Consider the following 25,114-nt stretch of genomic DNA (forward strand, 5'->3'; position numbering starts at 1 on the left):
CGGAAATTCAGTGAAACAAAATCACTCACTTCAACTTAGCTACCATTTTCCCAGCCTAATTGTTGCCAAATATCCAAACTGAGATTCAGTGAAAACAAACATCTGACATTGATTGATTTATCAAGAGGAGTCCCCCACACTTGACGCAAATCAGCGCGAAGGCGCTGTCCCAATCAAAACGGTGCTGAAATGATCACACAAGACTATGACTTTAAACAATTCGGAAAGTGCATGTATTTTTCATTACTATTTGGTGAGCTACTCATAGATGGGCTGCTCACAATTGACCTGTTGGAGACCCCTGATATAGACATACATCAGAGGCGGCTGGTGGGAAGAGCTATAGGAGGACGGCCCATTGTAGTGGCTGGAATGGAATAAATGGAATGGAGTCAAACGTGGTTTCCATATATTTGTGTTTAATACTGTTCCATTTATTTAATTCCAGCCATTACAATGAGCCCATCCTCCTATAGCTCCTCCCACCAGCCTCCACTGACATGCATGTAACAGAAAAATTACTCTTCCTCCTAGTGTTTCTGGGGGGGGGATGCCTTGTTCATGAGTGGCGCAGGCAGCGACACCCTCTTCTTGATCACATGCTCCATGTGGGCATGCTCAGATGTGTCCAGGCTGATGTTGTATTTAGCAAGGATCTTCATGATTGGCCTCAGTTTCAGCCACCACGATGTCTTGGGGATGCGGTGCCTGGACAGGACAGCAGAGGGGGGTAGAGAAGCGTTAATAGGAATGTTGGGGAGATTTTGGCCATGTCCAGAAACAACCCCTAGCCCTTACCTCTAGACACTTATGGAGATCTGAGAGGATTGGATAGCAATATGGTGATAACAGGTGCTAGGGTTTATGTCTGGACAAGGCCAATATAAAAAGTGGTCCTTTGTGGCTCAGTTGGTAGAGCATGGCGCTTGTAATGCCAGGGTAGTGGGATCGATTCCCGGGACCACCCATATGTAAAATAGATGCACACTTGACTAAGTCACTTAGGATAAAAGCATCTGCTAAATGGCAAATATTATATTATTATAGAATAATCAGCAACTGCAACTTTCAAATTAAGCTTCATAGATTTTCTCTTTGAAAATATGTATATGATTTAAAGGATCTTACTCAAAGTCAGTCTGTTCCTTTAGCTCAGCAAGAGGCTGGAAGGTCAGTGCTCTCTTCTTCATGCCCAGCACACAGGCAGAGTCTGGGGTGTTAGCGAAGATACGACCTGGAGGACAGGAGAAGAAGATTATTAACTGTCACAGAGACACATATTTAAAACCAAGTATATGATATTACTGTGAAGTCAAGTAAAAGCAGGGGTAATCTCACGAGGACAAATGCACGTAACATAGGATGGTATCGTAGCGTCTGTCTGGCAGATTTTCTACACCACTGATCATTGCACAAATCACAATTTCGCAGGTGTTCGTATCTTTCAAATTTCGGAAGAGGAGGGGACATTTGGCCCATAGACTTGCCCGAAACATGCAGAGAGAGGGGGGTGGAGCTACCATCCTGCTTCAGCTCCTCATTCTAGTATTTTTTCTAACACGTCTGCCCCCAGAAGTTAATCGAACATCTGACGCAATTACGCAAGATTTTAGTTCTGGGTTTCCGAGATTAAAGCAAGGGATACAACAGACAATTTTGTATAATTTTTTTACCGTCCTATCTTCTACCTATGTGTACATTACAATTGCCACTGAGACACATGGGCTATTTGTTGACATCCCATAGCCTGTCTGTCTTACCGTGTCTATAGACCTCCTTGAGTTTCTCTGTTATCCACAGAACAGCCTTGGAACCCATCTTGGTGCCAAAGTTCCTGTCGAAAGGTGTTGGGGTGCCGCCCTGGGGAAAGGGAAGGTTGTATTACTGCATCTAAAGTCGACGTACTGTATGTTCTAGTAAAGCTACAATATTAGGGACACTCTTCTACTACTTCTAATAGGGTGCCATTTGGGATGCAGACTTGTCAATGTTAACAGACCTGTTGCATGTGTCCCAGCACGTTCTTGCGGCAGTCAAAGATGCCCTTGCCCTCCTCAGAGTACAGGGCAAAGATGAAGTCTGTGGTATAGTTGGCATTGCAGTTCTCATTCCTGATACACAGAGGAATAATCAAAAGGTGTACAGATGAGATCTAAACATGAATGTAATGTTTATATATTGTTGAAGTGGCAGTTCTCACTCGAGAAAGAGAGCAAGTTTGTGTTTTGGAAAGGTACAACCATAGTAGATAATGAAATGAATGAACGAATGCTTGAATGAACCCCACCTGAGAATCAAACCTCTCTTTACGTCTGTCTTCATCTTCTGCACGAGATGCTCTACATTCATCTGTAAACCAGAGCCAGTCGGTCAGCACACATTTGTACCATCTCTCCATCTCTCCAAAACTATTGAGCGTGCCGTCTTTAGCCAACTCTCTTGCTATCTCTCCCAGAATGACCTTCCTGATCCAAACCAGTCAGGTTTCAAGACAGGTCATTCAACTGAGACTGCTCTTCTCTGTGTCACGGAGGCTCTCCGCACTGCTAAAGCTAACTCTCTCTCCTCTACTCTTGTCCTTCTAGACCTGTCTGCTGCCTTTGATACTGTGAACCATCAGTTCCTCCACTCCACCCTCTCCGAGTTGGGCATCTCCGGCGCGGCTCACTCTTGGATTGCGTCCTACCTGACCGGTCGCTCCTACCAAGTGGCGTGGCGAGAATCTGTCTCCGCACCACGTGCTCTCACCACTGGTGTCCCCCAGGGCTCAGTTCTAGGCCCTCTCCTATTCTCGCTATACACCAAGTCACTTGGCTCTGTCATATCCTCACATGACCTCTCCTATCATTACTACGCAGACGACACACAACTAATCTTCTCCTTTCCCCCTTCTGATAACCAGGTGGCGAATCGCATCTCTGCATGTCTGGCAGACATATCAGTGTGGATCACCACCTGAAGTGATCAGACGGATCACCACCTCAAGCTGAACCTCGGCAAGACGGAGCTGCTCTTCCTCCCGGGGAAGGACTGCCCGTTCCATGATCTCGCCATCACGGTTGACAACTCCGTTGTGTCCTCCTCCCAGAGTGCGAAGAGCCTTGGCGTGACCCTGGACAACACCCTGTCGTTCTCCGCTAACATCAAGGCGGTGACCCGATCCTGTAGGTTCATGCTCTACAACATTCGGAGAGTACGACCCTGCCTTACACAGGAAGCGGCACAGGTCCTAATCCAGGCACTTGTCATCTCCCGTCTGGATTACTGCAACTCGCTGTTGGCTGGGCTCCCTGCCTGTGCCATTAAACCCCTACAACTCATCAAGAATGCTGCAGCCCGTCTGGTGTTCAACCTTCCCAAGTTCTCTCACATCACCCCGCTCCTCCGCACACTCCACTGGCTTCCAGTTGAAGCTCGCATCTGCTACAAGACCATGGTGCTTGCCTACGGAGTTGTGAGGGGAACGGCACCTCCGTACCTTCAGGCTCTGATCAGTCCCTACACCCAAATGAGGGCATTGCGTTCATCCACCTCTGGCCTGCTGGCCCCCCTACCTCTGCAGAAGCACAGTTCCCGCTCAGCCCAGTCAAAACTGTTCGCTGCTCTGGCACCCCAATGGTGGAACAAGCTCCCTCACGACGCCAGGACAGCGGAGTCACTCACCTCCTTCCGGAGACACTTGAAACCCCACCTCTTTAAGGAATACCTGGGATAGGATAAAGTAACCCCCCCTTACCCCACCGCAGAGACAGAGAGAGTGACTCCGCTGTCCTGGCGTCGTGAGAGAGAGACAGAGAGAGACAGAGAAAGACAGAGAGAGACAGAGAGACAGAGAGACAGAGAGACAGAGAGACAGAGAGAGAGAGAGAGAGAGAGAGAGAGAGAAACTGCAAGAAAGTGTGTATCCAGCTTCAGCTCACCTCCAGGTCTCTAATACAAAAATCTTCCTCAAAGATATATGCAGCATCAGCCCCAGCAGCCAGACCTGCCATGGTAGCCAGGTAACCACAGTACCCTCCCGCGGTCTCAATGATGAACACACGACGCTTGGTGCCTGCTGCTGACTGCTTGATCCTGTCACAGGTCTGAGGGGACAGGGAATAGAAAGGAGAGAGGGGGTAAGAGGGGGAGACGGACAATTTTACAGCATCAGAGTATGTGAGCTGAGTGGAGCTGGAGCAGAGCAAGGAGCGGAGCATGCCCAATTTGACTGGAGCGTGGAGCGAGATTCCCAAAAGCTGGAGCGTCGGCTTTCTCGCCCACTCCAATTTCGCTCCAGTGCCAATCCAAGTAGCGCTCACTTCACGAGCACAGGACATGCCCGGCCCAGCATGCATTTGTAGTCTACTTGTGCTGCTATAGCCCCTTGCTTTATCTACTGTCATGAAGTTCGCTAAATATTTTCATAAAGAAACTGAGAAAACACACAGGTGCTAAATCAAGGTGACTTACAAAGATGAGGACCAAGAGCAAGAGAGGGAGTGCTGTGATGTAATGTCCACAACTAAAGAATCATTGTGGAATCTGAAGAGACATGTATCCCGAAAGCATGATGATGTACTTACTACGAGCACATGCTAAAAGAAAGGAACGAGGTGGGTAGATAACTAAGTGTGTCATTGTGGCAAAGTATTTATAAACTAAAAATTAGATCTCTTAAACGTTTCGTTCATTTTTGTTCTATTATCTATACAACAGGCCATCATTGATTTTGGTCCAATAGGCCTGGCATATTCCAACATTAAAGGACCTTTCCGTTTTGATTGTGTTATTTTGCCTAAAAACCTTTAGGCCTGCCTATAGAAATATAAAAAAACAACTCTGCATCTCTGCCCAGCCTGGCAAGAGTGGCCAAAAGGGTGTTTAGCATCCCCAGTGGCTCTGCAAACACGGAGAGGATATTCTCGGCTGCTGGCCTGCTCTCCATGCACCATCGCATGAGCCTGAAGCCACAGACTGGCCAAACTCTTGTTTCTAAAAATTCAAAGACAATAAGTCATTTTTTGTTTAATTTGTATTTAATTCTAAGTAAGTCACAACCTACAGTCGTGGTCAAAAGTTTTGAGAATTACACAAATACTAATTTTCACAAAGTCTGCTGCCGCAGTTTTGATGTTGTCAATTTGCATATACTCCAGAATGTCATGAAGAGTGAGCAGATGAATTGCAATTAATTGCAAAGTCCCTCTTTGCCATGAAAATGAACTTAATCCCCAAAAAATGTTTCCACTGCATTTCAGCCCTGCCACAAAAGGACCAGCTGCCATCATGTAAGTGATTCTCTCGTTAACACAGGTGAGAGTGTTGACGAGGACAAGGCTGGAGATCACTCTGTGATGCTGATTGAGTTAGAATAACAGACTGGAAGCTTTAAAAGGAGGGTGGTGCTTGAAATCATTGTTCTTCCTCTGTTAACCATGGTTACCTGCAAGGAAACATGTGCCGTCATCATTGCTTTGCACAAAAAGGGCTTCACAGGCAAGGATATTGCTGCTAGTAAGATTGCACCTAAATCAACCATTTATCGGATCATCAAGAACTTCAAGGAAAGACGTTCAATTGTTGTGAAGAAGGTATCAGGGCGCCCAAGAAAATCCAGCAAGTGCCAGGACCGTCTCCTAAAGTTGATTCAGCTGCGGGATCGGGGCACCACCAGTGCAGAGCTTGCTCAGGAATGGCAGCAGGCAGGTGTGAGTGCATCTGCACGCACAGTGAGGCAAATACTTTTGGAGGATGGCCTGGTGTCAAGAAGGGCAGCAAAGAAGCCACTTCTCTCCAGGAAAAACATCAGGGACAGACTGATATTCTGCAAAAGGTACAGGGATTGGACTGCTGAGGACTGGGGTAAAGTCATTTTCTCTGATGAATCCCCTTTCCGATTGTTTGGGGCATCCGGAAAACACCTTGTCCGGAGAAGACAAGGTGAGCGCTACCATCAGTCCTGTGTCATGCCAACAGTAAAGCATCCTGAGACCATTCATGTGAGGGGTTGCTTCTCAGCCAAGGGAGTGGGCTCACTCACATTTTTGCCTAAGAACACAGCCATGAATAAAGAATGGTACCAACACATCCTCAGAGAGCAACTTCTCCCAACCATCCAAGAACAGTTTGGTGACGACCAATGCCTTTTCCAGCATGATGGAGCACCTTGCCATAAGGCAAAAGTGATAACTAAGTGGCTTGGGGAACAAAACATCAACATTTTGGGTCGATGGCCAGGAAACTCCCCAGACCTTAATCCCATTGAGAACTTGTGGTCGATCCTCAAGAGGCAGGTGGACAAACAAAAACCCACAAATTCTGACAAACTCCAAGCATTGATTATGCAAGAATGGGCTGCCATCAGTCAGGATGTGGCCCAGAAGTTAATTGACAGCATGCCAGGGCGGATTGCAGAGGTCTTGAAAAAGAAGGGACAACACTACAAATATTGATTCTTTGCATAAACTTAATGTAATTGTCAATAAAAGCCTTTGACACTTATGGAGTCCTTGTAATTATACTTCAGTATACCATAGTTACATCTGACAAAAATATCTCATAACACTGAAGCAGCGAACTTTGTGAAGACCAATACTTGTGTCATTCTCAAAACGTTTGATCACAACTGTATATGCGCAATTTATAGAATATAATGATTTAATACAACGAAATGTGGTTTAAATACTGAGCCCTTTATGTCCCTACCAGACTACTGTGTCGCACTGCAAATGCTTCACTATGTATTTCTGTCACGCCCTGGCTCTGGGACTCTGTTATGTTGAGCCAGGGTGTGTGGTTTCTATGTGTTTTGTGTGCTAGGGTGATGATCTAGTTCATTTGTTTCTATGTTGGCCGGTGTGGTTCTCAATCAGAGGCAACGTGTATCAGCTGTTGCTTGTTGTCTCTGATTGGGAACTATACTTAGGCAGCCTGTTTTCCACAGTGTGTTGTTGGATCTTGTTCCGTTTGGTTTGTGTAACCGTAGGACTTCACGTTTCGTATCGTTTGTTGTTTTGTTCGTGTGATCATAAAAAATAAAAAATATGTTCGCATTCCACGCTGCGCCTTGGTCCTCTCAGTTCGACGATCGTGACAATTTCTTTGTAGGCTGTAGCCTTGAAATAATTGAAATAATATAGCCTAAATAATGAATTATCTTTCCTTCCTTCTTAGGCTCCCTGTCTGGCTCCTGACCTATTTAAAGTGTTTATATGCTGTTTAATATGACGTGTAGCCTATTTGAAATGATGTGTGCTTCTTACATTCACATTTTCATGTTTATTCAAATACTTTTCATTTAAATCCATATGGTTTGGTTTCAATACTTCAAAACCAATTGGTAGGTCCAGGTAGTCACAAAAATAGATGGGTGTTGGTTAAATTGTGATTTTAATGAATCAAGCGAATTTGGAGCTGCAGTTCTTTTTTCCTGTGAGTGCAGAGCGGTTGGAAAGGGCATGGAGTGCAGGAGCTTGCGCACCGCTCCATGAGCGATGAGTGGGATTTCCAACCACTCAACGCTCACATGCTCTGTACAGAATGTGGAGGTTATGGTTTAGAGTAGGCCATGTGCCCTAACTGTTATTGAGCTGGGCCATTAACGTCTGTGTTTTTATGGGACAAGTTCAGGTACAGCAGCACCTCCCTGTTCCAGTTTAAAAATGGTTTTCTCCCTACTGAACATGACCCAGGTGTTGGTGTTACTTATGGTGATGGTGTTGATGTATTACGGTACTGATCGAGACGATGGTGTTGATGTATTACGGTACTGACCCAGGCGATGGTGTTACGGTACTGACCGAGGTGATGGTGTTGAGGGCTGTGTCAGCTCCGATGCTGAAGTCTGAACCGGGGACGTTGTTGGAGACAGTGGCGGGGATGACCACCATGGGAATGCACAGCTCTTCATACTTATCTCTGCCCTGCACCAGCTCCAGACCACCCATATACGCCTGGGAGAGGGGAGGGAAGGAAAGGTGAGAGGAGGGGGAGAGCAGCAGGGGTTACACTACTGAGGTACTGGGGTTATGTGTCTTTTGTAGTTACATGTGAGGTTCCACATAGACATTACATTTACACTTTAGTCATTTATCAAATTCTCTTATCCAGGATGACTTACAATCACAAGTCAATGTTCTAAAAGTAGGTAAGACAACCACATATTAAAGAAGACATGCATGTGATGAGATAATCTTCTGACTCTTACCTCAAACCCTCCAATGATCACCAGAGAGTGGATATTGAACTTAGCGATAGTCAAGCTGATTTCCTCAATGTACTTAGAAGGAAGGACTCTTCAAATAATGAAAGATTTAGTTAGTTGAGTGAAACATCAGTGATATACCGTATCACTGCCCCCAAAATAATTTTACATGTCAAAATGAGTTTTGTGTTCCCCCAGTTCCACCCCTGCTGACAATACAAACTATAATCATTCTGAGTAGTAAAATAGGTCTATTGTAGTACCTCTTGGTGCCCAACTCAGAGCCCCCCTTCCCAGTCCAGCCTGAAACTCCAGTCCAGGTGATAGGCTCGATCTGTGGAAGACAACAAAGTCAAGGGGTCAAAGGAGTGAGGTTTCCATGTTCAGACAAGAGTTACTGTACCAGGCAGAGGAGGCTGCTGGGAGGAGCTATAGGAGGACGGGTTCATTGTAATGGCTGGAATGGAACCATTGGAACAGAGTCAAACGTGGTTTCCATATGTTCGATACCGTCCTCCCATAGCTCCTCCTACCAGCCTCTTCTGGTACCAGGCCACACTTGTTCTATATTTAGATTATAGATGACCTGGATCTTTACTCACAAAGTATCCAAGAGTGCTGATCTAGGATCAGTTGAGCCTTTTAGATGTTGCATGGACAAAAGGGACCTGATCCCTAGATCAGCACTCCTACTCTGAGACGCTTTATGAATACTGGCCATGCTAAAAAGAGGAGTTTTGGCTGAGAGGAATGGGCTTTGCCTAGTACGCAATGCATAGTGCGTAGGGTGTATATACCTTTCCTTGAGCGAGACCCTCGAACCCATCATGAACGGCCAACATGTTGTGTCCCTGAATGATGCCGATCCTCACCGCAGAACGCACTGCAGCATTCATACCAGCACATGGAGCACCAATGTTTACTATAGCCACGTTAATGTTGCTCTGGAGAGGACGAGAGGAGGAGAGGTGGAGAGGAGAAGTGAGGAGGAGATGTGGAGAGGAGAGGTGGAGAGAAGAGGAGGAGAGGAGAGGTAGAGAGGAGAGGTGACAAGAAGAGAATGGTGACACATTTCTGTCAGAGCTAGAGTCTTAACTAATTTAACAAAACGTGTGTTCATTGTGTAGCTGTTGTTCCCCACCTTGGTATCTGGAGGGTTGATGTGTGCCAGCATCTTGTATGTGTTCCAGTTGTTTTCAAAGCTCCTGGACAGGGCCGACAAAACAGTGATGTGTTAGTAGACTGTGATAAAGTTAATATGTGACATCCGAGTGAGTAATTTCAGTAATAGTGAAGCCATTGTAAGAGTGGCAAAAGTAGGGTAGTGTTCTTACTTTCCTCTGAGCTTGATAGCGTCCTCCCATCTCTTCTCAGCCATGGCAGTAGTCACATCCTTAGTCTGAGGGGGGAGGGGGGAGGGGGGAGGGGTAGGGGGAGAGAGAGAGCGAGAGCGAGAGCGAGAGATCATTAATGCAAATTTAAATAGAAGTTGAATCATCTGTCATCTCAGTCCATGTCATTGTTTTTCTCTGCCATATAATAATCAAAACCCTTTAGTAGTCAATTAAATTATTGTTGAATTGATAGCACAAGTGCTCAGATCTATGATGAACCCATTTGAATGGCACAAATACAACAGTGACTGATACTGACCACTTGGACACACTCCATGAGGGGCAGCCTGACGGCCTGGTTACCGGACAGACTGACCACACAGGCTGGGGTCTCTGGAGTGGCCTCCAACAGGGCCATCACAGCCTCCACACCCATCCTGCTGCCCTAGAGGATAACACACACCAGGGTTAGATACACACATCACGGTCAAACATAATCACGACACACTGTAGTTAGAGACACACAAAGACACACCAACAGAGCCATGACCACCTCCACACCCATCCTGCTGCCATGGGGAGGGGGGAGAACACACACACACACACACATCACACATTTAGACATGCTCATACGCACAGACAGAGAGAGACCTACTAGGATTCTGTCGAAGGCTGAGGGAGTGCCGCCTCTCTGCACGTGTCCCAGAACAGTGGTACGGGTGTCAAAGCCCAAATTCTTCTCCACCAGCTACAAATGTAAGAAGCACACACAGAGAGCTGTTAGCAACTGACAGTTTAACCGTATTCAACCCTGGTAGACAATGTAGTAGAATGTTAGCCCTTTAACTCTGCGGTAATATTTGGGAAATCGTCCCTATTGTGGGCTAAAAGATGCTGACACATAGTTTGTTTTGAAAGCCATCTTGTTGTGTGTGTGCGTTACCTTTACGGACATATTCAACCTCTCCCTATCCCAGTCTGTTGTCCCCACTTGCTTCAAGATGTCCACCATTGTTCCTGTACCCAAGCAAGCTAAGGTAACTTAACTAAATGACTATCACCCCGTAGCACTCACCTCTCTCATTACGAAGTGCTTTGAGAGTCTAGTCAAGGACCATATCACCTCCACCTTACCCGACAACCTAGACCCACTACAATTTGCATACCGCCCCAAGAGATCCGCGGACGATGCAATCGCCGTTGCACAGCACATGGCCCTATCCCACCTGGACAAGAGGAATACCTATGTGAGAATGCTGTTTGACTACAGCACTGCTTCAACACCATAGTATCCTCCAAGCTCATCACTAAGCTCAGGGCCCTGGGTCTGAATCCCGCCCTGTGCAACAGGGTCCTAGACTTCCTGACGGGCCGACCCCACGTGTTGATGTTATGCAACAACACCTCCGCCACGCTGGTCCTCAACACGGGGGCCCCACAGGGGTGCATGCTTATCCCCCTCCTATACTCCCTGTTCACCCATGACTGCGTGGCTACGCATGACTCCAACTCAATCATCAAGTTTTCTGACGACACAACAGTGGTAGGCCAGATTACCAACAACAACGAGAAAAATAACCTCTCACTCAACATTAAAAAAAAACCGAAGGAGCTGATCGTGGACTACAGGAGACAGAAGAGGCAGCACGCCGCCATCCACATTGACAGGGCCGCAGTGGAGAGGGTCAAAAGCTTCAAGTTCCTTGGCGTGCACATCACTGAGGACCTGAATGCTCTTAGTTGTTGTGGAAATTGACTGACTATGCTGTTTATTTTCTGCATCTACGTAAAACATGTAATAAAAACATTGTTTTACGGTTTGGAATTTTTCTTAACGTTAAGGATCCCAATTTCGTTCAAATGTTTTAACAGTCACACCCCTAGCCCCTCACAAACTTATACATATGCACCATTGAGAGCATTCTGTCGGGCTGAATCACCGCCTGGTACGGCAACTGCACCACCTTCAACCGCATGGCTCTCCAGAGGGTGGTGCGGTCAGCCAAACACATCAACGGGGGCACGCTGCCTGCCCTCCAGGACATTTAAAGGAAGGCCAAGAAGATCATTAAGGACCTCAGCCACCCGAGCCACGGTCTGTTCACTCTGCTACCATCTAGCAGACAGAGACGGTACAGGTGCATCAGAGCCGGGACCGAGAAACAGCTTCTATCACCAGGCCATCACACTGTTGAACAGCCATCACTAGCCGGCTACCTGCCAGATACTCAGCCCTGCACCTTAAGACTAATGCCCCATGTATAGAGTCAGTGAACGCTGGTCACCACATACATAATGTTGTTTAGTCACTGTGTATGTACAGTCCATTCGGAAAGTATTCAGAACCCTTCACTTTTTCCACATTTCGTTACGTTACAGCCTTATTCTAAAATTGATTAAATAAAACATTTTCTTAATTAATCTACACACAATACCCCATAAAGTCAAAGTGAAAACTGATTTTTAGATTTTTTGCAAATGTATTCATTTGCCGTTGCAAACGCCATGCTCTACCAACTGAGCTACATCCCTGCCGGCCATTCCCTCCCCTACCCTGGACGACGCTGGGCCAATTGTGCGCTGCCCCATGGGTCTCCCGGTCACGGCCGGCTACGACAGAGCCTGGATAGGAACCAGGATCTCTAGTGGCACAGCTAGCACTGCCTTAGACCACTGCACCACTCGCCACTCCTTGAGATGTTTCTACAACTTGATTGGAGTCCACCTGTGGTAAATTAAATTGATTGGACATGATTTGGAAAGTCACACACCTGTCTATATAAGGTCCCACAGTTGACAGTGCATGTCACAGCAAAAACCAAGCCATGAGGTCGAAGGAATTGTCCGTAGAGCTCCGAGACAGGTTTGTGTTGAGGCACAGACTGGGGAAGGGTACCAAAAAATGTCTGCAGCATTGAAGGTCCCCAAGAACACAGTGGCCTCCAACATTCTTAAATGGAAGAAGTTTGGAACCATCAAGACTCCTCCTAGAGCTGGCCGCCCGGCCAAACTGAGCAATCGAGGGAGAAGGGCCTTGGTCAGGGAGGTGACCAAGAACCCGATTGTCACTCTGACAGAGCTCCAGAGTTCCTCTGTGGAGATGGGAAAACCTTCCAGAAGGACAACCATCTCTGCAGCACTCCACCAATCAGGCCTTTATGGTAGAGTGGCCAGACGGAAGCAACTCCTCAGTAAAAGGTACATGACAGCCCGCTTGGAGTTTGCCAAAAGGCACCTAAAGGACTCTCAGACCATTAGAAACAAGATTCTCAGGTCTGATGAAACCAAGATTGAACTCTTTGGCCTGAATGCCAAGCGTCACATCTGGAGGAAACCTGGCACAATCCCTACGGTGAAGCATGGTGGTGGCCGCATCATGCTGTGGGGATGTTTTTCAGTTGCAGGGACTGGGAGACTAGTCAAGATCAAGGGAAAGATGAATGGAGCTAAGTACAGAGAGATCCTTGATGAAAACCTGCTCCAGAGCACTTAGGACCTCAGACTGTGGCGAAGGTTCACCTTCCAACAAGACAATGACCCTAAGCACACAGCCAAGACAACGCAGGAGTGGCTTCGGGACAAGTCTCTGAATGTCCTTGAGTGGCCCAGCCAGAGCCCAGGCTTGAACCCGATCTAACATCTCTGGAGAGACCTGAAAATAGCTGTGCAGCGACGCTCCCCATCCAACCTGACAGAGCTTGAGAGGATCTGCAGAGAAGAATGGGAGAAACTCCCCAAATATAGTGCATTGCAAAAGTATTCATCCCCCTTGGCGTTTTTCCTATTTTGTTGCATTACAACCTGTAATTTAAATGGATTTTTATTTGGATTTCATGTAATGGACATACACAAAATAGCCAAATTGGTGAAGTGAAATTAAAAAAATAACTTGTTAAAAAAAAAATCAAAATCAAAATATATAAATAAGATCTGGTGCAACCAATTACCTTCAGAAGTCACATAATTAGTTAAATAAAGTCCACCTGTGTGCAATCTAAGTGTCACATGATCTCAGCATATATACACCTGTTCTGAAAGGCCCCAGAGTCTGCAACACAACTAAGCAAGGGGCACCACCAAGCAAGTGGCACCATGAAGACCAAGGAGCTCTCCAAACAGGTCAGGGACAAAGTTGTGGAGAAGTACAGATCAGGGTTGGGTTATAAAAAAATATCAGAAACTTTGAACATCCCACGAATCCATTATTAAAAAATGGAAAGAATATGGCACCACGACAAACCTGCCAAAAGAGGGCCGCCCACCAAAACTCACAGACCAGGCAAGGAGGGCATTAATCAGAGAGGCAACAAAGAGACCAAAGATAACACTGAAGGAACTACAAAGCTCCACAGCGGAGATTGGTGTATCTGTCCATAGGACCACAGTACACTCCACAGAGCTGGGCTTTATGGAAGAGTGGCCAGAAAAAAGCCATTGCTTAAAGAAAAAAATAAGCAAACACGTTTGGTGTTCGCCAAAAGGCAAGTGGGCGACTCCCCAAACATATGGAAGAAGGTACTCTGGTCAGATGAGACAAAAATTTAGCTTTTTGGCCGTCAAGGAAAACGCTATGTCTGGCGCAAACCCAACACCTCTCATCACCCCGAGAACACTATCCCCACAGTGAAGCATGGTGGTGGCAGCATCATGCTGTGGGGATGTTTTTCATCGGCAGGGACTGGGAAACTGGTCAGAATTAAAGGAATGATGGATGGCGCTAAATACAGGAAAATTCTTGAGGGAAACCTGTTTCAGTCTTCCAGAGATTTGAGACTGGGACGGAGGTTCACCTTCCAGCAGGACAATGGCCCTAAGCATACTGCTAAAGCAACACTCAAGTGGTTCAAGGGGAAACATTTAAATGTCTTGGAATGGTCTAGTCAAAGCCCAGACCTCATTCCAATTGAGAATCTGTGGTATGACTTAAAGATTGCTGCACACCAGTGGAACCCATCCAACTTGAAGGAGCTGGATAAGTTTTGCCTTGAAGAATGGGCAAAACTCCCAGTGGCTAGATGTGCCAAGCTTATAGAGACATACCCCAAGAGACTTGCAGCTATAATTGCTGCAAAAGGTGGCTCTACAAAGTATTGACTTTGGGGGGGGTGAATAGTTATGCATTTTTTTGGTCTTATTTCTTGTTTTTTTTTCACAATAAAAAATATTCTGCATCTTCAAAGTGGTAGGCATGTTGTGTAAATCAAATTATATAAACCCCCCAAAAATCAATTTTAATTCCAGGTTGTAAGGCAACAAAATAGGAAAAATGCCAAGGGGGGTGAATACCTTTGCAAGCCACTGTACAGGTGTGCCAAGCTTGTAGTGTCATACCCAAGAAGTCTCGAGGCTGTAATCGCTGGCAAAGGTGCTTTAACAAAGTACTGAGTAAAGGGTCTGAATACTTATGTAAATGTGACAGTTTTTTATTTTCTAAAAACCCATTTTTGCTTTGTCGTTATGGGGTATTGTGTGTAGATTGATGAGGGGAAAAAAAACAATTCAATCAATTTTAGAATAAGGCTGTAACGTAACAAAATGTGGAAAAAGTGAAGGGGTCTGAATAGTTCCCGAATGCACTGTATATATTGTATTCTCATCCTAATACTATTACTGTACATACCATTTCCTTTTCCAAATTAAATACCGCCTATACACATCACGTATTTATATTCTGGATTCCCACACATGCTCACTCTAATATACAGTTGAAGTCGGAAGTTTACATACACTTAGGTTGGCCCACGGGGGGCCAGTATGAAAAATGTATGCACTCACTAATTGGAAGTCGCTCTGGATAAGAGCGTCTGCTAAATGACTAAAATGTAAATTGGATCACAAAAATATATATTTTTTTATTAAAACTAGTTTTTCAACCACTCCACAAATTTCTTGTTAACAAACTATAGTTTTGGCAAGTCGGTTAGGACATCTACTTTGTGCATAACACAAGTAATTTTTCCAACAATTGTTTACAGACAGAGTATTTCACTTATAATTCACTGTATCACAATTCCAGTGGGTCAGAAGTTTATATACACTAAGTTGACTGTGCCTTTAAACAGCTTGGAAAATTCCAGAAAAGGATGTCATGGCTTTAGAAGCTTCTGATAGGCTAATTGACATAATTTGAGTCAATTGGAGGTGTACCTGTGGATGTTTTTCAAGGCCTACCTTCAAACTAAGTGCCTCTTTGCTTGACATCATGGGAAAATCAAAATAAATAAATAGCAAATGTAGACCTCCACAAGTCTGGTTCATCGTTGGGAGCAATTTCCAAATGCCTGAAGGTACCATGTTCATCTGTACAAACAATAGTACGCTAGTATAAACAACATGGGACCACGCAGCCGTCATACCGCTCAGGAAGGAGACACGTTCTGTCTCCTAGAGATGAACGTACTTTTGTGCGAATAGTGCAAATCAATCCTAGAACAACAGCAAAGGACCTTGTGAAGATGCTGGAGGAAACAGGTACTAAAGTATCTATATCCACAGTAAAACGAGTCCTATATCGACATAACCTGAAAGGCCGCTCAGCAAGGAAGAAGCCACTGCCCCAAAACCGCCATAAAAAAGCCAGACTACGGTTTTCAACTGCACATGGGGACAAGATCGTACTTTTTTGAGAAATGTCCTCTGGTCTGATGAAACAAAAATAGAACTGTTTGGCCATAATGACCATTGTTATGTTTGGAGGAAAAAGGGGGTTGTTTGCAAGCCGAAGAACACCATCCCAACCGTGAAGCACTGGGGTGGCAGCATCATGCTGTGGGGGTGCTTTGCTGCAGGAGGGACTGGTGCACTTCACAAAATAGATGGCATCATGAGGAAGGAAAATTATGTGGATATATTGAAGCAACATCTCAAGACATCAGTCAGGAAGTTAAAGCTTGGTCGCAAATGGGTCTTCCAAATGGACAATGACCCCAAGCATACTTTCAATGTTGTGGCAAAATGGCTTAAGGAAATCAAAGTCAAGGTATTGGAGTGGCCATCACAAAGCCCTGACCTCAATCCTATAGAAGATTTGTGGGCAGAACTGAAAAAGCTTGTGCGAGCAAGGAGGCCTACAATCCTGACTCAGTTACACCAGCTCTGTCAGGAGGAATGGGCCCAAATTCACCCAACTTATTGTGGGAAGCTTGTGGAAGGCTACCCGAAACGTTTGACCCAAGTTAAACAATTTAAAGGCAATGCTACCAAATACTAATTGAGTGTATGTAAACTTCTGACCCACTGGGAATGTTGAAGCTCGCATCTGCTACAAGACCATGGTGCTTGCCTACGGAGCTGTGAGGGGAACGGCACCTCCGTACCTTCAGGCTCTGATCAGTCCCTACACCCAAACGAGGGCATTGCGTTCATCCACCTCTGGCCTGCTGGCCCCCCTACCTCTGCGGAAGCACAGTTCCCGCTCAGCCCAGTCAAAACTGTTTGCTGCTCTGACACCCCAATGGTGGAACAAGCTCCCTCATGACGCCAGGACAGCGGAGTCACTCACCACCTTCCGGAGACACTTGAAACCCCACCTCTTTAAGGAATACCTGGGATAGGATAAAGTAATCCTTCTACCCCCCCTTACCCCACCCCCAAAAATAAATAAAAATAAAAAATACATATTGTAAAGTGGTTATCCCACTGGCTATAAGGTGAATGCACCAATTTGTAAGTCGCTCTGGATAAGAGCGTCTGCTAAATGACGTAAATGTAAAATGTAAATGTGATGAAAGAAATAAAAGCTGAAATAAATAATTCTCTCTACTATTATTCTGACATTTCACATTCTTTAAATAAAGTGGTGATCCTAACTGACCTAAGACAGGGAATTTTTACTAGGATTAAATGTCAGGAATTGTGAAAAACTGAGTTGAAATGTATTTTGGCTAAGGTGTATGTAAACTTACGACTTCAACTGTATCTACTTGGATTGTTATTTCTTGATTTCTTGCTTAGATTTGTTTTGTTTTGGGGGAATTGTATTGTATTTGCAAGACATTCTACTGCACTTTTGGAGCTGGTAACATAAGCATTTCGCTGCAGCTGTTATAACACCTGCAAATCTGTGTACACGACCAATAAACTTTGATTTGAAGTAACCTCGTCCCCAGAGAGTGATCCGGTTGGTGGTCAAGGCAACGCTAAAAGAGGTCCTAAAAAACAAGCAAACAAAGTAATTTGAACTGCGAGGTACAGTAATTTGAGGAGAGCTTGCTGACCTTCTTGATGTCTTCAGAGCCAATGGGGTTTCCATCTCTGCCCATAGCTCCCTCAGCCACAATAATCACATTCAGACGAGATCCTCTGGCTCTTTGCTGTCAGAGACCAAAGACACAAGATGTCAGCTTGATGATTAGGTATCAACAATGGAAACCGATAACTGGGATTAAAGATTATGTTGTAATGTGGTGTGTTTAAAAAGTCATTAATTATGGATAAGAGAAAATAGGAGAGGAAAGGAGAGAAGAGATGAGAATCCTTCAGGTCAGAGGTCAGTCTATCTGTGCATGTAAACCTACATCAGCCAGTCTTCTGCACAGATGCCCCTCCCATCCCTCATCTGGGGGCATCTCTGGGATGAACACCCAGTCAGCACCGCAGGCTAGAGCAGTCACCAGGGCCAGATAGCCACAGTGTCTACCCATCACCTCCAGGATGAAGGTCCTCTGGTGACTGAGGAGAACAACAGAATAACCATCTTTGTTATAAACCAGGTTCAGAAGAGAAAACAGAAACAGGGTGTGTGAGCGATTTAGTACTGAGCGATTAACCAAATGGTATTTATTTTTTGTTAATAAACAACTAACTGATCGACATAGGTTCAAGTACTTGAATTCCATTTAGTTCTGTTTTTTTGTGAGCCCAACAGTGCCATTTGCTCTAAAGATAAATCAAATAATTCACTAGAGAAATTAAGTCAAGAACTATGTGAGACGCTGGGCTGAAGGGAGTTGTAGTTTTCAATAAGCAAATATTCAACCTAGTTCAGTGCACAAACGTGTTAATTAACTACAATGACCATAATCCATTGCGCCTGTTCTTTCCAGCTCGGACAGAGACGGATACACTTTTACGCCTGCTAAGTTAGGTTAGATACAGACATACCGCATGAGAGAGGAATGTACACAACAGAACAATGAGAGGGAAGAACTAGTAAAAGTATGAAAATGTATGCACTCACTAACTGTAAGTCGCTCTGGATAAGAGCGTCTGCCAAATGACTAAAATGTAAATGTAAATGTAAAATGATTTAGTCAGACAGCTCTGCAGCATACATAGGCAGGCTAGCCTAGCTAAATAGAATGACTAAAGACAGTACAGAGATGGTTGTCTGGCTGGCTGGCTGCTACTGCCTGAGCAGAGATGAGATGATGACTTTAAGGAATACAACAAATGAAGTCATCAAATAAAAACGAAGTAATATACACAACTGAAATATTTCATTATTTCATAGTAATTTCCTATTTTTCTATTAATGCATACCCAATGGACCCGACAGAGACAATGGAATATTTCCAATGTTTTGGCAATTGAAAAAGCTTGAAAACCATTTTAATGTAATTATTTCAATGACTTTAGTGTTGAAAAAAATGATCGAAACCGAAATCGGAAACCATGATAATTTTTTTATAATCTAACTGAAACCAAACCAACCTTTAAAAAGCACTAATCGCTCAGCACTAGACGGTGCATGTGTGTGTCAGGCTGCCGTTTATGGAGTGTGTCCAATTAGCTAGTTAAAGTAATTAAGCCCATCAACCGTGTGTGTGTGTGTCTGTTTGTGTTGTGTGCACAGCTGCAAATCAAATTTGCATGTGACAGCGATGACCTCTCCTCACCTCTGTGCGGTAGTGGTGATGGCATCCACCACCTCTATGATGCGGTGCAGAGCAGAGTCAGTCCCGATGGTCATGTCTGTCCCACAGAAGTCATTGTCGATGGAACCCACCATGCCTACGATGTTCAGGTGGGACGATCTCCGGGCCTCGTCATCAGTGATTTTACCTGGAGAGCAACCATGGTAACATAGTAGTCAGTCATACACTGTCAGTCATATTCAGCAGCCATTCCACCAATGTACCAGACCTGGGCTTAAATAGTATATGTTTTCTTTAAAATACTTTCATTGTGCTTGATTGAGTTTTCCTGGCACCATGGAACCAATGGAATAGCCTCAAAAGTGCAAACTTGCCCATCTGGCACTCCAGGCAGACTCAATCAAACGCTCAAATACTATTTGAACCCACGTCTGCAATACACTCAGTTCTTAGGGTTTTCCTATGGTTCCCGGGGTTCGGGGGCTCAGTCTTACCGGCTTTGACCAGGTCAACCAGCAGAGTGGACCACTCCGTCCTGAACTGGTTAGCTCCGGTCAAGCTACCGTCACCCCCAATCACACACAGGTTGGTGATGCCCAGCTTGACCAGGTTCAGGGCAGCCTTCATGCGGCCCTCCCTGGCTCTGAAGTCCATGCAGCGGGCACTGCCGATGACCGTGCCACCCTGGTAGAGAGAGACTCATAGAATTAGAAGAAATAATGGACAAAGTTGTGGACTGCAATTTGGTGGAGCCTGTTAAAAATCATTGAAGGCCTAGATGGCCATTTGTAACTTTTCTAAACGTGAAACATGATCTTTAGTGATGCATGTGAATCTTGCATCTCATCTGCAGCTCAACTCTAGGTCAGTTTGAGTACTGAGAATACGTAATGCTATCAGTACAGAGAGGCAGCTCTGTAGTCACACCCTGCTGGGATCTTTCCATGGTGCCTGGCCACTTCCCAACTCAACTTAAACACCCTGTGTACGTGGAGGTCAGCTTGTACTACTGGATCCCATCCCTGCTCTCTCTTAGTTACAGTAGGCATCATCTATCTATCTATCTATCTATCTATCTATCTATCTATCTATCTATCTATCTATCTATCTATCTATCTATCTATCTATCTATCTATGAACACTTTTGGTTGTGTGTTTGTATCAGTCTCTAATATTAAAATAAACCAGTCCTCTTGGTTTCTTGTCATTCATTTACTGTAATACCCTCTCTAGAAAATGACAACGTATGACAGTTGTGTACTGCATTGGCATCAGTGCTTGTGAGTGTCTGATAACAGGACTCACCAGTTGCAGCATCATGGACACACTCTCCCAGGTGGCCAGTTTGATGTTGTCTCCTCCATCCACCAGACCCTGGTAACCCTGCACACATCATCAACACAAATACAAACTCCATTATCTTCAATGTGGTTTCACTCACATATGAGGAACACTGCCTTCGGGAATGGGAGACAACAGCATGCTACTGCAGCCACACAACTCTTCTCTCAATGTGGGTTGTGATAGAATCCATTTTTGGGGGTATTTCTTAAAACTTCAGTTAGATAAATTACAATGGTAATCAGGATAGAGTGGATAGTAGCGGACTCTATGGGTGATCAGCAATGATAGACAACACATTATCAAGTGAATAAACTTGGATCACAGAACTGTGATTGTGATTCTAGGATTCTACTGTATGACTTTACCTCATGAACAAAGTAGACCTTGGCTCCGGTGTAGATACCAACTCTGACTGTGGCCCTCACGGCCGCGTTCATACCTGATAGTCACAGATAGACAGACAAACATGGGTTTACAGGATTGACTGAAGGCTTATACATGCTTATAACAAGTTATAAAGCCTTATACCTGCAGGCTTTCAGTAAAGTGCATTGCACAATAACGAGCAGCTTGTCAAAGCCAAACCGTGACATACACAGGGCCACAGCTCACAGTGGCAGTGCAGTAGTTATGGTGTAAAACAACCCGTTTCACGAATGCTAACATTAAGACTAAATCAAGTTTACATTTGGGTTTCAGCGTTGTCATCATCAAACACATTAATATGACTTTTATAGCCCCTAAGTGGCTTGATACCCATATATCGATGCTTAATACCCATACATCGATGCTTGATACCTATATATCGATGCTTGATACCCATATATCGATGCTTGATACCCATATATCGATGCTTAATACCCATATATCGATGCTTGATACCCATATATCGATGCTTGATACCCATATATCGATGCTTAATACCCATATATCGATGCTTGATACCCATATATCGATGCTTAATACCCATATATCGATGCTTGATACCCATATATCGATGCTTAATACCCATATATCGATGCTTAATACCCATATATCGATGCTTGATACACAAGCATTGACATATGGGTATCAAGTCACTTGACATTTGTGTTTTGGGCTCAGAGTGTTTTGGCTACAACATCCGGCTGACACATTCAAAATGGCTCCTAAACTTATTTTCAGAGTGGGAATAGAAAGGTGTCATGTCTGTAAACAGATCTGTAGAACACTGTAAAGGCCAAGATGTGTGTGTGTTTGTGTGGGTGCGTGTTGTGGTTGGTACGGGACGGTCTCTTGTTACAGTAGAGCAGCTGAGAGAAGAGCAATAGCATCCATACCATGACGTTCCACAAAAAGGTCAGTGGGTCTAAAATTAACCCAGAATTAGAGGGGGAGAAGGACGGGGAATAGGCGGGAGATAACTGTGGCTTAGATAAAAAGGTTATGGGACACATTTGGAATCATCTATCTAGCAATGATACAATCGCTAGATAAACATCAGTCATAATATATATTGTTTTATAGCCACTACACCCTAGTGGCTATAAAAAGTATTTGATCCCCTGCAGATTTTGTACGTTTGCCCACTGACAAAGAAATTATCAGTCTATAATTTTAATGGTAGGTTTATTTGAACAGTGAGAGACAGAATAACAACAACAAAATCCAGAAAAACGCATGTCAAAAAAGTTATAAATTGATTTGCATTTTAATGAGGGAAATAAGTATTTGACCCCCTCTCAATCAGAAAGATTTCTGGCTCCCAGGTGTCTCTTAAAGGGAGTGCTCCTAATCTCAGCTTGTTACCTGTATAAAAGACACCTGTCCACAGAAGCAATCAATCAATCAGATTCCAAAATCTCCACCATGGCCAAGACCAAAGAGCTCTCCAAGGATGTCAGGGACAAGATTGTAGACCTACACAAGGCTGGAATGGGCTACAAGACCATCGCCAAGCAGCTTGGTGAGAAGGTGACAACAGTTGGTGCGATTATTCACAAATGGAAGAAACACAAAATACCTGTCAATCTCCCTCAGCCTGGGGCTCCATGCAAGATCTCACCTCATGGAGTTGCAATGATCATGAGAACGGTGAGGAATCAGCCCAGAACTACACGGGAGGATCTTGTCAATGATCTCAAGGCAGCTGGGACCATAGTCACCAAGAAAACAATTGGTAACACACTACGCCGTGAAGGACTGAAATCCTGCAGCGGCTGCAAGGTCCCCCTGCTCAAGAAAGCACATATACAGGCCCATTTGAAGTTTGCCAATGAACATCTGAATGATTCAGAGGAGAACTGGGTGAAAGTGTTGTGGTCAGATGAGACCAAAATCGAGCTCGTTGGCATCAACTCGCCGTGTTTGGAGGAGGAGGAATGCTGCCTATGAACCCAAGAACACCATCCCCACCGTCAAACATGGAGGTGGAAACATTATGCTTTGGGGGTGTTTTTCTGCTAAGGGAACAGGACAACTTCACCGCATCAAAGGGACGATGGACGGGGCCATGTACCGTCAAATCTTGGGTGAGAACCTCCTTCCCTCAGCCAGGGCATTGAAAATGGGTCGTGGATGGGTATTCCAGCATGACAATGACCCAAAACACATGGCCATGGCAACAAAGGAGTGGCTCAAGAAGAAGCACATTAAGGTCCTGGAGTGGCCTAGCCAGTCTCCAGACCTTAATCCCATAGAAAATCTGTGGAGGGAGCTGAAGGTTCGAGTTGCCAAACGTCAGCCTCGAAACCTTAATGACTTGGAGAAGATCTGCAAAGAGGAGTGGGACAAAATCCCTCCTGAGATGTGTGCAAACCTGGTGGCCAACTACAAGAAACGTCTGACCACTGTGATTGCCAACAAGGCTTTTGCCACCAAGTACTAAGTCATGTTTTGCAGAGGGGTCAAATACTTATTTCCCTCATTAAAATGCAAATCAATTTATAACTTTTTTGACATGCGTTTTTCTGGATTTTTTTGTTGTTATTCTGTCTCTCACTGTTCAAATAAACCTACCATTAAAATTATAGACTGATCATTTCTTTGTCAGTGGGCAAGCGTACAAAATCAGCAGGGGATCAAATACTTTTTTCCCTCACTGTAGTAGAGATCTGTCCAAATAAATATAATGTAATGGTATTTACTGGTGGGCCAGCTAAGGTATCCAGGTATTCATAGCTTTGTTATAACAAAGATTCTGGGAATTTGAAGTATAAACACAGTCAGCACTACTGAGATGAAGACATATGACATTGCCAATAAACTACAGTCTCATTTTACTCTTCTTATTGGAGTAGTACACAAATCTGAAGCATAAGTTATGCAACTTCAAGATAAGACGTATACTCTGCTAGGGAAAGATGCAGTCAACAATGTTTGTGTAGATATTGCCAACTTGAGATCCTTGTCAAGTTGGGTAGTTAAGTTATCTGTACTTGGGTGTCAGCCTACAAAGTCCCATGGCTCCAAGGATACAGGACAGCTATCACGCTGTACTCATCACGTTGTCCTCACTGCCCTGTCCACCACAGTAAAGTTAAAACCTAAAAGCCAAAGATTTTAATCAACTCCTGACACCTGGCCTCTAGGACTAAGAGACCAAGAAGACACATCACTCCAGCATCTAACTGGCATAACTGATCGCTCAGTTGCCCAACCCTTCTCTGGCTGCCTTTAGCTTGCTTGGAATGTTCTTCAGAGATGATAACTCCAGCCCTAACTCTTAATTCAACTTGGGGTGTTGAGTTAATATAAACTCCTTTTAAACTCTGATGACTTTTAACCTACAGAGCTGGAGGTCCTCACAGTCAAACCCAGACTATTGCAGTACTAACACTGACACACACACAAAAAAAACCACACACAGTTACAGGCACACGCACACAGTTACAGGCACAAACAGTTACAGGCACACACACACACTTCTTACCTTGGGCATCACCACCAGACGTCAGCACGGCGATAGACCGGCCGATGCCCATCTTGGTTGGATCCATGCTTGTATGTGACATGGTGTCTACAGGACTCCACACCAACTAGGTGGTGGCACTAAGGAAGGAAAATAAAATGATAGATTGGCTACTACCCTGCTTCTCAAGAGAGAGAATGGTGAGGTCACTGGCTTTATAAGGACTGCCCCCTAGCTCTGCCCCCACATCTCTCTCACACAGACACACACACACACAGTCTTCTATAACTGACCTTATGGGGACACACAATATAGTCCCATTCAAAATCCTATTTTCCCTAACCCTTAACCTAACCCTAACCCAAAAACCTAGCCTTAACCCTAACCGTAAATCTAACCCTAGTTCCTAACCCTAACCCCCTAGAAATAGCTTTTGAATTTGTGGGGACTAACAATGTCCCCAGTTGGTCCATTTTCTTTTGTTTACTATTCAGGTCCCCACATGTATAGTTAAACACACACACACACACACACCTCATGACTGAAC

At 44.7% G+C, this 25,114-nt stretch overlaps 1 protein-coding gene across 1 annotated transcript; it reads right to left on the reverse strand.

Moving 5' to 3' along the window:
- Nucleotides 1–530: 530 nt before the first annotated feature.
- LOC311149739 (ATP-dependent 6-phosphofructokinase, muscle type-like) lies at nucleotides 531–24,670 on the reverse strand (the record flags this gene model as incomplete). The annotated part of the gene is made up of 21 exons (XM_084186948.1): nucleotides 531–708; nucleotides 1,129–1,234; nucleotides 1,761–1,860; nucleotides 2,000–2,111; nucleotides 2,288–2,349; nucleotides 3,921–4,085; nucleotides 7,782–7,934; nucleotides 8,189–8,276; nucleotides 8,449–8,519; nucleotides 8,983–9,129; nucleotides 9,327–9,390; nucleotides 9,520–9,584; nucleotides 9,839–9,964; nucleotides 10,175–10,267; nucleotides 17,736–17,831; nucleotides 18,036–18,189; nucleotides 19,356–19,521; nucleotides 19,829–20,018; nucleotides 20,640–20,717; nucleotides 21,044–21,117; nucleotides 24,589–24,670. The coding sequence occupies 21 exons, from the start codon at nucleotides 24,668–24,670 to the stop codon at nucleotides 531–533; spliced, it is 2,370 nt and encodes a 789-aa protein (XP_084043074.1).
- Nucleotides 24,671–25,114: the final 444 nt, after the last annotated feature.

This window comes from Coregonus lavaretus, assembly GCF_964263955.1.
Source record: "Coregonus lavaretus genome assembly, chromosome: 22".
NCBI lineage: Eukaryota > Metazoa > Chordata > Actinopteri > Salmoniformes > Salmonidae > Coregonus > Coregonus lavaretus.